Raw genomic sequence first — 15,010 nt, 5'->3', positions numbered from 1 at the left:
TGTGACACGTTTTTTGAAGTGAGCAAGGTTATTATTATTATTATAAGAGCTTGGGGAAAAGAGATGATGGTAGGGGATTCCAAAGTGGAGCAGTGCAGGGTAAAGAAGCTGAAAGACAAGTGTTGTGACTTGCATTGTGGTGATCAGGTGAATGAGCGAGTTGGTTTGTGAGCGAATGGGTTAGCGAGTTCGATGTTGTGACCTGCAAGTGCGGAGATTGAATGCAGTATGGATGGAGACGAAAGAGTCAGTGTCTGGTCGACCGAGTTCTCAACACGGGCGGAGGAATCTATGAGTGAAGTTCATGGGAACAGTAACAGCAACTATGGTGGTAGTAGTAGTAGTCGTAGCGACAATAACACTGGTCAACAAAAACAAATTCTGGCCTAGACTAATTTCAGGGTGCTGATTCCAAATCTGATCTCAGATTTGCTCTATCACATCATTTTTATGCTATCGGCATACCCCATTTTCATTGATTTTACCCGAATTTAACTCTGTCACTTATGATTGCAAGTTGTTGCGAATATGGTGCTGTATTTTTTGGACAGTGTGTTTATAATATCATTTTATGTAGATATCCACATTTATTTAATATTTTTCTTCTGCAGTTTTTATTGAAAATGTAATATTTGATATCTCAAAAACCTGATGTGATAGACAAAAACTGATGCCAGATTTGGAATCAGCACCCCAAAACTACCTTACACCTGTTGGAATACCTTATGCCAGAAAAAGTGTGACCAGTGAATGCATACATACAAGAATGATAAGGATGCGACCGACCGCCGCTGAGCGAGTGACTGACGTTTACAAGCCGTGAGACCTCTGTTCTGACGTTGCCTCCCTCTGTGTCCCGATGTGCGCAATCACGTGCATGTGTTTAACCATGGTAGTAGAAGTAGCGATAGAATACATACATACAAGCGTGTTAAGGAGGTGACTGCCTGCAGCTGAGCGAGTGACTGACGTTTACAGGATGTTAGACTTCTGTTCCGACACTGCCTTTTTCTCTCCGTGTGTGCGCGTGTGCGTGTGTGTGTTTAATCGACTTGTCGGCCGTGCGCTCGTACTTGCTCCGATTGCTCTCTCTTAACCCTCGGTGTCTGTGTGGCTGTTTGTGGTCTGACACTCACCCCCCCCCCCCCCCCCATCAAATGTCGGTTCATTCATTGGTGTGCGGTCTATATCTTTGGCGTGGGTGTGAGTTTTGCATGCGTGTGGATTTTTTTCGACTAACAGACTCAAACCAAACTGGAGCATGCGCGCATTAAGGAGCTTGAGCAGAGCCTTCTGTTTGAGAAAACCAAAGCCGAGAAGCTGCAGAGAGAGTTAGAAGACTCGCGGGTAAACTGGGATGCAACGTTCACACTGTCCGTCCGTAGCGATCATGCGGAACAAACAAACAAAAACGAACATTTATTTACGGTACTGAACCTTCAATCCAGAATTTAAACATGCTACTGCACAACGTCGCATGTCCCGACTGTCGCATAGCCTCCCACACCCAGCGCGACGTGTGGTGCATGGTGGAGCCGTGAATTTTTTGTCCCACAGGTGTTCGCAAATCCGCCCTGGTTTCACGTACAATCATCTTGTATTCATTTTTGCGTGCATTCGCCAACTCCTAAAGCGGTGTAAAGCGGCTTCTCTTGCCTTGTTTAAAGCAATTGGCGCTTCATTTTTTTTGTACAGTTACAAAATTGGTACGTCGCGTAAAAGTGTAATCGTCTACACGCGCTCACGTATCCAGCCTCCTTGCATATCCGCCCATACATCAGTCCCCAGCGAGTTGGATATGCGACGTTGTACTGTATATATTTTACTTATTTTGTGACTGCAGGTTGTATTTAACGACCTGCTTAAAAAAAACTAAAATATTCAATTATTGTAGCCAATTACAGAGACGGTGGATTGAAAGTTTCTGTAAAATTGCCTGTGCAATTAACTATTTCTAATGCTTTGTGTTGTTTGGCTGGGTTATAATAAGCATGGCGCCAAATAATAATTAATCATCTTACGGCAGACGCAATCCAACAACAAACGACCGTAGATTTATTGACCTGCGCTGTAGCTGTCCGATGTGTTGTTTTTTGCGGGTTGTACCGCTACATGTCGTTCGTAGTTTCTCGCCACGTGCCCAGGAGCTTCTTCCCAAAGCGGTCTCTAAACATCAGATATCGCGACGAACAACACGTAGCGGCACAACCGCGAAAAACCTCCGCAGTTCTACTTTAGTCGCACGGCTGTGCTGTGTTCCTGGCTCTCCGACATGAGTTCGAAGCTTCGGTAATGGGTGGAGAAAAAAGACTTAAAAAAAAACTCGCCAATTAGTTTTAAAAATTTATCCTCTTGGATAGTAGTGCTTGCGTGGGCAACCACCGTGCTTGTCAGGGTTGGCATTCGCCAACCCGCGGTGGCCAGCGTGATGAAGTACAGTCAGGTAACGCCCACGACTCGATCAGCGTAGGGAGGGAGGCCCTCATCCAGCAGTGGATTGACCAATGGGCTGTAGGTATGCTGTATGTAATGTAGTGACGAGACTTCCGACCGAGGCGCTACGGTCGGCACAGTAGAAAGAAAGACACAAACGACGCCCGATAATAATTCAATCTTGAAATCAAACGGGCAAACCGCGACAATGTAGCGGCATCGCTGCAGTGCCGCCCTGAAAAGTACGGTGGTCCCACCGGCAGTTCCATCGCTCGAGAGTGACGGCCTCGTGGCTTGAGAGGCACTTTCAAGTCTTTTTTTCTCATTAACGTTCGCTTGACTTTGGTTTCCAATAGTCTGGGTCGCACCTCCGAGGCAATGCCTTACACGGATTTGTTCCTTGGGCTGCGTCTGCCTTTCAAACGCTTCTGACTTTTAACCCACTGTGGGAGACATGCCACTTCACCTTGTGTATATCCTTCCCCTGGGGCCACAGCTTTGTGTGCGATGCTGCTCAATAACTGTGTGCCCAACCTCGGTAATCGGCCGCAAGCCGGGCTTAAATTTCAGCGGGTCTTTGTCTGGCTTGGCGGGCCTAGTGTAACTCTCGCTGTGACTGTCGCAACCTGGAAAATATCCTGCGAGAAATAAATCACTTTGAACAACCACATCCAGTATTCATCCCTCTGGGTGTGACCACTGGTCACAAACCACCGACTCGGGCCTAGCTAATAATTCTGGAGAATGTTGCCCTCCCGCTATGGCTGTGGCAACATGCCACCTGCTCGGGTTTACCAAGCGACTCGTAAAATATTTGGCGATGAATACAAACAAGTCTGGCCACCGGCGACTGCCTCGTCCGCGACGCGATTGATTTGCCGGCAAAAAAATTGGAACGGTTAAAAAAGTAACGGGGCGAACTAACGCGCGGCTGGTCAGGCCGCCACAGTCTCGGAGAAGTCTCGCATCCTGGAGCTGGAGGCGGAGCTGGAGGCCGCGAGGCAGGGCCCGCCCGGCAAGGCCCTCCCGGCGGACGCGGGCTCTGAAGCGGGCGCTGCGCACGCGGCAGCTGCCGCGGCGCTGATGGAGGCCCTGCAGGCCGAGATCAAGGCCCTCAAGGAGCAGCTCGCCGCCGCCAACAAGGACAAGGTAGCTCCCGCTCTGCTGAATGTCGTTTGAGGCGAAAACATGACTCGCGTGCGAGCCGCTTGGATTCTTCGATTTGTTGTAATTCTCTCCACGATCATTTTTGGTGTCTGATTTTCTCCTTGCGTCATTGCTCTAACTTTATTTGATTCAGTTTTGCTCGTTTTTTGTCGTGACTTTACCGAAATAATCAAAGAGTTCATCTTCATTTGTAAGCTGCAGGTGGCCCTACGCGATTGCTTCAAGCAGCTTCTGTCTTGCGAGCCTGGGCAGCACCACAATTACATTTCTGAGCACACACACACACTCCGAGGCCGTTTCTCAATGCCACGGGCTATGTTGTGTCGGCGATGGAGCAGATGGAACGGCAGACTCGGTATACACATCAATCATGTCAAAATTGACAACATGCACCACGGTATTACGGTGCTAATGAGGACGCGCACAGCGGTGAACATTCATTTCCGATGGTAAGCGTTTGTTAATGACGATTGTATTTACCCTGAGTTTCAAGACTTTTCAAGAGGGATCTGCACTGGGATCGTTGGTACATTTCAATTTATGAGTTGTTTGGCTTGTGGTGGGGGGGGGAAACTGGAGTACCCCGGGGAAGCCCCACCAGATATACAAAGGGATAACACTCCCGCACGGATAGATTCAAGGATCCAGTGCTGTCTTGCCATTTCTTGGCCAGCTTTCAGCCAAAACCTACAGCTCTTGATATTTTCCAGGCAGTCTCTCATCAAAGTATGAACCAGGTTCAACCCTGCTGATGAGTTTGGGCGCATTCAGGAGGATTTGGAAGCAATGCCTTTGAATAGTCCAAACGGGTGTCTCATCTCCTGTTTGCCGCAATGAACCGTTTGTGAAATTCCACATTCCTGTGGAGGAAACCAGTCATTCCATTGGAAAGCCACTGATTCTAAAATGTGATGTTTATTTTGTCAACTCTGATCGACGCCTGATAAAAGCTTATCGATGCACAGGGAGTCTGTGTGATGGATATTAGTTTGTGCTGGCGCGTGTAAAAAAAAACAGGTGGTATCGCTTGACGCACTCCTTTCACCCGGATTCGAACTCGTAACCCACACATTGTGAGTCACGTGTTCTATCCACTGCGCGACACAGCAAGGTGGCAGCGCAGGTTGCCCAGCGTGCGCTGGTGCCCTCTGGCTGTGCAAGACGAATAGCAGGGCGCTGCTTCTTTCAACGCGTTGCGTCTGGTTGAATAATATTTTTTTTTAAACAGGAATTTCATTAAAGCCAGCTTTTGACGGAGCACTTTCATTCTGCGCGTAATATTGTTAGCCACGTGTTTTCTGAATATAACTCTTTGGATGTAATGTACGTCGCGGCGATAATTGAGTTTTATGACGCGGCAGCATTCTCTTACCGCGGCATGAAGGCGACCGTATCGACGTGAACAGTTCACAGAATTTGACTTTCAAATAAAAGGAACAAAATAAAAATTATAAACAACAAGAACACTAGTTGGCCATATTGAGAAACAGGTCAACACTGCCACGTTTATGACAACGACGATGATAATGGTGATGACGGCATTTTCTGTTCGGTATGTTACATTTATTGTGTTTACATCTCGCTTGAATAAGTGCTGTGTATTCAAGTTGAATGGATTTGTTGAAATTGATATGATGGCTAAATTGTTCCAGAAGAAGCTTCGCTTCCTGAAGAAGCTTCCAAACAGGTAGGCGGTTCGAAACGTGTGGACATCGTGCCAGACAACATTCGGCACAACCGAATGCGCGCGCACTCACGCACGTACGCATCTGCTGGCCCCTTTGCTCCAACCCCCCCCCCCCCGACCATTGTTGTCTTCCCATTGAAAGGCGGAAGAGCGGCGAGCGGCGAAGGCCCTCCAGGAGAGTCTCGATGCGGCCCTGAGCGAGGCCGAAGCCCTCAAGAAGGCCCACGCCGAGGCCGAGTCTCTCCGCCGGGAGCTGGCCGCGACGACCAGCGAGGTGCAGCTGTGGAAGGAACGCCTCGAGGCGGTGGAGGCCGCTCACCGCCAGGCCCTGGAGGACGCCGCGAGCCGCTCGGCCGCCCCTGGAGCCGAAGCGGTGGCGGCGCTGGAGGCGCTGAAGGGCGAGCGTGTCAAACTGGAGCGGGAGAGCGCCGCGCACCTCAAGGCGAGTGGGGCCTGACGCGTGGGATTTATCCGTGGAACTGCACGCGCGCTCGCTCGCATGACAGGGTGGCCGGTGGCGGTGGTACACGTGGTTGTTCCACTGCTTCGCCGCACGGTCGCCATCTCTTGTGGTCTCTCCAACGCAGGCGGTCAGCAACCAGCGGCTCCGGAGCAACCCTCTTTAACATCTTGCCCCGGTGGCGAGATGTTAACTACCTCGCCTGGTATGCAGGAGGTCGTGGGTTCGAAACCTGACCACGATGCAAACCCACTGGCTATCAGCAAAGATTCGTTCATGAAGCCATCCAGATATGTAAACACAGACACAATTTCAACCAAGAAGATAGGTACAAACTGAGCAGTCATTTGAAGGACGTTATTAACCAGTTTAAGTCATAATTGGCTGTAATGTTTCCGTCCTATCTGCCGATGTTAGCAGTTATTTACAACTCTCTGAGTTACATGACCAGGTTAAATGTCTTTACATTAACAGGCTAAATGTCTCACTAACACAGCCACCGTTGCTCGTTTTCCTCGATGTGGCGGTGGTTTTCATCTTTTTCTGACATTGACATGCTCATCTCTCACAATACAATGGCCACCTCCACAGCTGCATCATCGTGGAGGTAGCTCAGCTCTCCGGTCTTACATTGACATGCAAATTTAATCTCTAGCCCCGCCCACTTCGCTTATGACCCTTGGGCTACACCCATCTCAAACCTTTATAACATCCTGCCTCAGCAGCTCTCCCGCTATATTTTTTCACCTTATGATGATTGCTTGTGTTGCGATCGAAACGTCGTGATACTTTTATTGTTTTTATATCTACATGGCTTTACCGAAAGACCCAAAGAATATGAATTCCTGCAGTCACGAAAGCTTTAATTACTTGATACAGCAAGCGTGCTGTGACGGTTCCACCTGAAGACGGAAGCTTGTGTTGCCTCCGAAACGTCGTGATTTTTATTTAATTTTTATTTTACTTTTATTAATTTTATTTTTTTATTTTTTACCTACGTGACTTTACCGAAAAAACCCAAGAATAAATTCTAAATAGTTTTAGCTGATCATCGCCGGTGCTGCGCTCTGGTGTTTCCCTGCGCAGGAGAAGGAGGAGCTGAAGGCGAAGCTCGGGGAATCGCTGAAGGGGCGCGAGAGCGAGGTGGAGCGCGTGAAGCAGCAGCTGGAATTGGCCGGCACCCAGCACATGCTGGAGCTCGAGGAGATGCTGTCGAAGCTCTCGCAGGCCGAGGACAAGCTCAAGGAGGCCGAGAAGACGGACGCGGAGAAGCAGGTTGACTACGTCACTTGCATGACACGGCCACACACGCGCGCGCGAGTGGGTCTGTGTGTTTAACACGTAGGCTTTCGCGACCAATATTATTCATAATCAACGTTTTTGGGTTTAGATCGCGTTATTTATAAATGTGTCGTAACCCTCCACCACACGACACGGCCAAGCGTATTATTAAATAAGATACATTGCAATTCCTTATAGGGGAAACAAACACTAACTGATTACTAACGTTGCATAATTACAATAAAACACATTCTAACTGATTATTAATCTACAACTCGCATCATAACAACTGCCTGATTACTAATCTAGTATATTATTACAATACCCCCGCCCCCCCCCCCCCCGTCTCAAATCGTTGCACCTGATGAGTTGATGAGTTAATGATGACGTCACCCTGCTGCTGCTCTATATAAGAACGGGAGACAGAGCAGAGCCTCACCATTCTGGCGAATTGCCCGATGATGCTGGATGCAATTACCAGCGAAACGTCGTACTCAAAAATTGTAAATGTTGTGGTTTCACGCTTCAACACACCGGTGGGCTAAAGCAGTGAACTATTTGTCTTTTGTCAACGTGACACTTTTTTACTGATTGGCCGTGTCGGGTGGTGGAGGGTTACTACACATTTATAAATAATGGGTCTGTGTGTGCGCGCGCGTGCACATACGTGTGTGCGTGTGCAAGAGCGGCCAGGTGTGGTGTTGGCTACCCCATCTCCTTGTGTGCTCGCTAACAGCACAAGCCCCAACAAGTCTATTAAGCCTATTTCCGGGGGATCTTTGTCTGTGTGCAACAGTGGGAGTGCAACGGGGTTAGCGCGCGGTCTGACTGCCGCGTGACGAATATTTGCCTGGACCAGGCCACATGGGAAAAGTTCAGCCGCCCACTGGAAGGGATCTCGGAGAGCGGTTCCATAGTTTTGCCTTCTTCACGCCAGATCTCGTGAGATGTGGTGATGCACTACTCGGCGAAGGGGTTTTGAATGGACGCTCCTTCTCGTAACATTCCTATGATCACTGTTTCATTGCTTTCATTGCTTTATTTTGGTGATTTCCAAAAGTGTTTTGGTTTAGCCATTTTTGTTTGTTGTAGTACCGAGTTAGACTGATGGCCTTCATCTAAGTTGTCTTGTGGTTGTTGTTGGTTGTTTGACTTGCATCCCACTGGGATTTTTGCACACAGCGTTGGTGTTTTTTCTGCAATATTTTGCTGTCTTTTCTTGGATTTTCTGTTTGCACTTAGTCACATATTCACATATTTTTTGTTTTTGTTTTTTGTTTGTTGCTGTTGCACCCGATTCAAGAGCCGAATGGTTCACAGGGCTATACCTAATAAATAAACTTAAACTTCTCGTAACAAGAGACCGGAAGAGTAATTGAAATAATTGACATTGGGAGGGGGTGGAAAAAAATTACAAAATTGAAAGCAATAAATCCATTGGGAGCACGCATGGGACCGCTTTGGTGGTAATAACGTAGCTGCGTGTTCCGTGCGCCCGCTTTGCCACAGGCGTTGCAGAGCCGCGTGTCAGAGCTCGAGGAGAAGTGTCGCGAGTGCGAGAGGCTGGCGGAGGAGACGGAGGCTTCCCGCAAGGAAAACGAGGCCCTGCGCGGGAAGCTGACCGCGGCCCTGAGCACGTGCAGCGCCGTGGAGGCCGAGAGACTGTCTGCTGGCGACAGGGTAACAGCCGTCTGTGCCACGCTCGCCTCTCGCTTGTTTTCATGCACGCAAATTGGGTGCCTGTGCGCACGTGCGCGCTCGTGTGAAACTGCGTCTGTTAGTTATAGTGTAGCGGTTAGCGCGCTGCGCTATGAACCGAGCGACCCGGGTTCGATTCCCACTCACGGCCAACACCAGTGACGATTATCTGAACTGGTCCTGGGCCTCCCCTAGGTCGACTCAGCCTGAAATGAGTACCTGGTGCGGTGTGTAAACATCGCCGCTGGGGAGACAAAGGCGGTCGGGCGTGGTGCTGGCCACCCACCCCCTCGTGTACCGTTCCGGCCTTCATAGGTGCTCGCTAACAGCACTTGCCCCAACAGTCTGTTAAGGCTATACGGGGGATCTTTGATCTTTATCTTTGTGTGTGTCAGTAGCGGTTTTGTAGCAGTTAGCGAGCTGCTCTACGAACCCAGTAATGCGAGTTCGATTCCCACTCACGGCCAACACCAGTGACAATTATCTTAACCGGTCTTGGGCCTCCCCTAGGTTGACTCAGCCTCAAATGAGTATCTGGTGCTGTGTGTAAATATCGCTACTGGGGAGGCAAAGGCGGCCGGGCGTGGTATTTGACACCCACCCCCTCGTGTGCCGTGCCAGCCTTCAGAGGTACTCGCTTAACAGTACTTGCCCCAACAGTCTGTTAAGGCTCTACGGGTGATCTTTGTCTTTTTGTAGAGCAGTGGTGCAGTGGTTAGCGTGCTGCTCTTCGAACCCGAACACACGGGTTTAATTTCCCGCTCACGACCAACATCGGTGACGAAGATCTGATCCGGTTCCTGGGCCTCCCCGAGGCCTCCGTTGATTAGTTTAGTTTACACCTCCACTGCTGGATGAAGCCCTCCACACGGGGTTGCAATTGAAAAAAAGTTGAACTCAATGGGCCTTATCCAAAATGAAGTGACTTCAAATGAGTACCAGGTTGCAGTGCATAACATCAGCACAGAGGAGAGACGAAGGCGGCCTGGAGTCGTGCAGGCCACACCAACCCCATCGTGCATCGCGCCGGCCTTAATTCGCGCTTTCGAACGGTACTTTACGCGGCAGTCAGTCAGGCGCTACAGGGGAAATGAAACAATCTTTATACTTCACAACGTTTATCCTGGGCTTGGAGCCAGGGCTCAGCGTGAGTAAAAAAATATATTTTTAAAATGAGGAATTATTTATCTGTGAATTGGCAGTGGCAGGCTCCCACCTGCTCACTCCATAAATATTGCAGTACACTCGGCTGCCTGCTTTAGCATTATTTCAGCGAAGGTACCTGAGAGAGTGGGGCTTAGTGGTATTTTTACTTTGCCCCGTCCGCACAGGCCGGGGAGCTCGCTGAGAAGTTGCAAGTGAAGGAAGGAGAGATGGAGGGCCTGCGCCAAGAGGTTTCATCTCTCAATGACGATAGGGGCCAGCTGCAACAGAAACTATCTGAGCGGGTAAGTGTGGCCCTCGTTTTTGACATTTCCTTCCGGATTTTAGCGTTGCCAGCGAAAGTGTTCTCAAGTCACGTCCACTGCGATCTGGCCCAGCGGTCGCGTGCTCTTGCCGTGTTTTGCGTGGGTTCACCGTTCGACCCCGGTCGGATGCCCTGGTATATGCTGCCCGGTGTATTCACGATAAATTACGGTGCCGCCTGCTCTGCAGTGAACTTTAAAGGTCCTGCGATGTGATTCGAGAGTTAGGGCCACGTGTGTTCGCCTCGTGTCCCAAAAGTTTGGCTAGTTTGATAAATATTTCAAATTATATGCACGTACTGTATGTTGAACGTTCGCACCGTACGTAGCCAAGCGTGCGAATCGGAGGTGCGGTGGAAGGACAACAAACTTACCAAAAAAAACTGTTCTAAATAAAAAGTTTTCAATTTAGATTGAAAAGTGCTTCGTAATATCTGAAGGAAGACCATTTCAGATGACCGCAGAAGCACATTTGAAAATGCGGAATGCAGTGATTGTTTTCGAAAGTTACCTGATTAGGAAGCTGCGTAACAACGTCGCCCCCTACTGGCTCGTTTCACCCTGTAGCCACACAGGGGCAGCTGCCCCTGGGGGGGGGGTCCCTTGCCGCAGGCCGCCTCGAGAGGCATTGCATGGGAGGCGTGGAATAAATGCTAAGCGACAATGATGATAATAATGATGATTACAGTTATCGTTTAACACGTATGTTGTCTGCTTTTAGACGGAAGAAATTAAGTCTGTGACCGAAAAAGGAAGCCGCCTGCAACAAACTATTGAAGGTGCAGTCAACAGAATTTTATTTAGAGTTGCACGTCCTGTCTTAATTTGTTTTTCCTTGAATTACACTGTGTAACAATCACTGTCCTGGTCACAAAAGTAAAGTTTGTGGGGAATAATATCCATTTTCTGTTATTTTGGGGCATAAGCAATTAGGAAACAACACTTACTACCCAAGAACAAAAATTATGTTACTTAGTATTCTTTGGTTCTTTCGGTAAAGTCACATAGATAGAAACAATAAGAATAAAAATAAAGTGAATAAAGATAAAGAAAAATTATGAAAAAACGAAAAAACACTAATGTAGACTGTAGCCTGGTTCTAAATCTGAGTGAGTGTATTGGCAGTCTATAATGCAGACTGTAGCCTGGTTCTAAATCGGAGTGAGTGTATTGGCAGTCTATAATGCAGACTGTAGCCTGGTTATTATGTAACACTATTTGTTACATAGTGTTATTTTTCCAATTTCACCCGACATTTAGATCTGTACTTACATTTTTTTTTACTTTGGCATTTGTGTGACCCAGGTCACTCTTGTAAATGAGACTCATCGTCTTGAATGTTTTTCAAATACAAATAAAACCATATTCTCCAGATTATGAAATGCTCATGAAAGTATAACACACCAGAAACTTGTGTCTGGTGTCAACATAGTTACACAAATCTGGTCTCGCACACAAAGACAAAGATCACCCATATAGCCTAAACAGACTGTTGGGGCAAGTGCTGTTAGCGAGTCATACCTAATGAAGGCTGGTATGCCACATGAGCATCACGCCCGACCACCTTTGCCTCTCCAGAGAGGATGTTTAAACCCCGGACCAGGTAGACAAACAACAACCAGATTATAATACATCTGCTTCAAAATAAAAGGGGGGATAAAGAGCATCTTATAATCGGTGAGAATATGGTAATCTGGTGGGCCGTCACGGGCGATGGCCTTTGAGTTGATAACTGTTTTTTTACCCTTCTATCTGGCAACAAAACTGACACCTTTTTACAAGGAGTCATGTTTGCATAGACCACAATACCTTCAGTCATAATGCAAACAAAAAACATAACTCTGATAATGTGCACTGTCCTTGAAGTTGATTGGTCCACACCCGAGACAGCTTTCCTTAGAGCCTAGTCTCACATGGGTTGGACCAGATGACGCCAAAAGGCGTTGCCAGATAGAAGGGTAAAAAACCAATTATCATATTTTTACAGGCAAATGAGGTTCCAATGGGGCCTTGGAGTTGTTATTTTTTTCCCCCGACAGAACTGGAAGGAAAGGTGAGCTCGCGGGAGGAGCAGAACTCAGGGCTGAGCACCGCGCTCCAGCAAGTGAAGACCGAGTTGTCCGGTAAGGTAGAGCAATGGTTTCTCAACCTTTGTTTGGCTACTGGTTATCCTAGATTTGAAGCTTTCGTGACTGCAAGGATTCATATTCTTAGGTTTTTTCGGTAAAGTCACGTAGGTAAAAAATTTTAATTAATAAAAGTAAAATAAAAATTAAACAGCACGATAGCTGTATCAAGTGCTGTGATGGTTCCACCTGAAGACGGAGGCTTGTGTTGCCTCCGAAACGTCGTAATTTGTATTTTATTTTTATTTTACTTTTATAAATTTTTATTTTTTACCCGCTTGACTTTACCGAAAAAACCTAAGAATACTGGTTATCCCCTTGTTCAATTTTCTTTCAACTGAGTAGTACCCCCCCCTCCCCGTGTGCCTGACCCTCCATGGTTCTGAGAAATACGAATAATGAACATCATTATTTGAATCAATTGTCCATTTTGTGAAGTATCTTAATTTGCTAGTAACTGCAAGCGATTTAAAAACAATAATTCAACGGACGCTCTGCATGCATGACGTAATTTGTTCGCGCTCGCTGGTTACTCTCGGAAACCGCATTGCTTAGAAACGTCTTTTATATCGTTCTAAGTGACCGTATCGATTTAAATAGTCTGTTTAGGCTATATGGGGGAATCTGTCTTTGTTGTCCAGCGCTAGAGCGCAAGGTGCACTCGGGGGAGGAGAAGGCGGAGCAGCTCGCGCGAGACAAGCAGAAGCTGGAGGAGGACATCGCCCAGATGATCCAGTCTTCCGGAGACAGCTCTGCACAGCTCACGAAGATGAACGATGACATCAGGAAGAGAGACAAGTGCGATTGCCCCTTTTTTTTTGCTGTTGGCTGCTCTCTGTCGAAATGATGGAGGCAGAGCAACTGGCAAGGTTTATTCTTCAGCTGCGTAGCGGCTCAGCAGTGGGCATTGTAGCAAAAAATCCGTCGTTTGCACTGCGTAGTACTTCTGTGTGTCCACGTCAGCACTCCCTGCCTTCAGAAACCCGCGCTGACCAGCGTGGACAAGAGGCCACTCGAAGGGATCTCGGAGACAGCCCCGTGGTATCCGCTGTTCCCGACGGGTCGTTCTTCATCACGAACGCTTGCCGCTGCTCCACTGGCGGATCCGAATGGGCACTTGATAGCACAGCAATGGGGATAGAAACGTGTTGCGTGATAGCACAGTCGGGATAAAAAATATACCTTTTGCGGTGTCACTGCAACATTGACTGTGACCAAATCACGCCCGCAGAATGTTTGGAGCTCAACAGATCTGATAAGTTAAGCAAGGGTTGAACCGAGTGGATACTGCTTCTGATTGGCAAACGCCATGCGTGGCGGCGCAACAGGGCATCACCGCTTTGCGAGAGACACGAGCCGACAGGAGCGATGGGGATAGAAACGTTTTGCGTACATGTGACCAATGTAGCTGCTGCGCCCCCCCTCCCCGCCCCCTCTTCACGTGACGATGTGTGTCCTGCCAGGCAAGTGGAGGAGCTGCAGGCTGGCCTGGCGCTGGAGCGTGAGTTGGCGGCCAGTGTTTCCGAGAAGCTGCTCGAGTCGGAACGCAGGGCCGAGACGAGCGCGAAGGTAGACCTGGGTGATGGGTAGACCTGGGTTATGGGTAGGAGCTGGGTGATGGGTAGACCTGGGTGATGGGTAGGAGCTGGGTGATGGGTAGACCTGGGTGATGGGTAGGAGCTGGGTGATGGGTAGGAGCTGGGTGATGGGTAGGAGCTGGGTGATGGGTAGACCTGGGTGATGGGTAGACCTGGGTGATGGGTAGGAGCTGGGTGATGGGTAGACCTGGGTGATGGGTATACCTGGGTGATGGGTAGGAGCTGGGTGATGGGTAGACCTGGGTGATGGGTAGGAGCTGGGTGATGGGTAGACCTGGGTGATGGGTAGACCTGGGTGATGGGTAGGAGCTGGGTGATGGGTAGACCTGGGTGATGGGTAGGAGCTGGGTGATGGGTAAGATCTGGGTGATGGGTAGACCTTGGTGATGGGTAGGACCTGGGTGATGGGTAGGAGCAGGGTGATGGGTAGGAGCTGGGTGATGGGTAGGAGCTGGGTGTTGGGTAGACCTGGGTGATAGGTAGGAGCTTGGTGATGGGTAGAAGCTGGGTGATGGGTAGACCTGTGTGATGGGTATACCTGGGTGATGGGTAGGAGCTGGGTGATGGGTAAGAGCTGGGTGATGGGTAGGAGCTGGGTGATGGGTAGGAGCTGGGTGATGGGTAAGAGCTGGGTGATGGGTAGGAGCTGGGTGATGGGTAGAAGCTGGGTGATGGGTAGACCTGGGTGATGGGTAGGAGCTGGGTGATGGGTAAGAGCTGGGTGATGGGTAGGAGCTGGGTGATGGGTAGGAGCTGGGTGATCGGTAGAAGCTGGGTGATGGGTAGACCTGGGTGATGGGTAGGAGCTGGGTGATGGGTAGACCTGGGTGATGGGTAGGAGCTGGGTGATGGGTAGGAGCTGGGTGATGTGTAGAAGCTGGGTGATGTGTAGACCTGGGTGATGGGTAGGAGTTGGGTGATGGGTAGGAGCTGTGTGATGGGTAGACCTGGGTGATGGGTAGGAGCTGGGTGATGGGTAGGAGCTGGGTGATGGGTAGGAGCTGGGTGATGGGTAGGAGCTGGGTGATGGGTAGGAGCTGGGTGATGGATAGGAGCTGGGTGATGGGTAGGACCTGTGTGATGGGTAGGAGCTG

At 49.0% G+C, this 15,010-nt stretch overlaps 1 protein-coding gene across 2 annotated transcripts in view; it reads left to right on the top strand.

The window, feature by feature from the left end:
• The window catches only part of LOC133348812 (CAP-Gly domain-containing linker protein 1-like), a 77,221-nt gene that overhangs the window by 19,133 nt on the left and 43,078 nt on the right, over positions 1-15,010 (top strand). Inside the window, exons 9-18 of one of the 2 annotated variants that reach the window (XM_061561825.1) lie at positions 1,243-1,347; positions 3,373-3,582; positions 5,430-5,729; positions 6,834-7,022; positions 8,538-8,708; positions 10,058-10,174; positions 10,914-10,971; positions 12,232-12,315; positions 12,960-13,116; positions 13,782-13,887. In XM_061561825.1, the coding sequence (XP_061417809.1) occupies positions 1,243-1,347; positions 3,373-3,582; positions 5,430-5,729; positions 6,834-7,022; positions 8,538-8,708; positions 10,058-10,174; positions 10,914-10,971; positions 12,232-12,315; positions 12,960-13,116; positions 13,782-13,887 (1,497 nt within the window). The remainder of the gene's footprint in view (positions 1-1,242; positions 1,348-3,372; positions 3,583-5,429; positions 5,730-6,833; positions 7,023-8,537; positions 8,709-10,057; positions 10,175-10,913; positions 10,972-12,231; positions 12,316-12,959; positions 13,117-13,781; positions 13,888-15,010) is intronic. The other variant, XM_061561826.1, reaches the window with a different exon arrangement.

The sequence above is a fragment of the Lethenteron reissneri genome, chromosome 28, assembly GCF_015708825.2.
Source record: "Lethenteron reissneri isolate LAM-NWPU_2019-01 chromosome 28, ASM1570882v1, whole genome shotgun sequence".
Taxonomy (NCBI): domain Eukaryota; kingdom Metazoa; phylum Chordata; class Hyperoartia; order Petromyzontiformes; family Petromyzontidae; genus Lethenteron; species Lethenteron reissneri.
The sequence above is the reverse complement of the archived record's forward strand: the minus strand, read 5'-3'. Positions and strand labels throughout refer to the sequence as shown.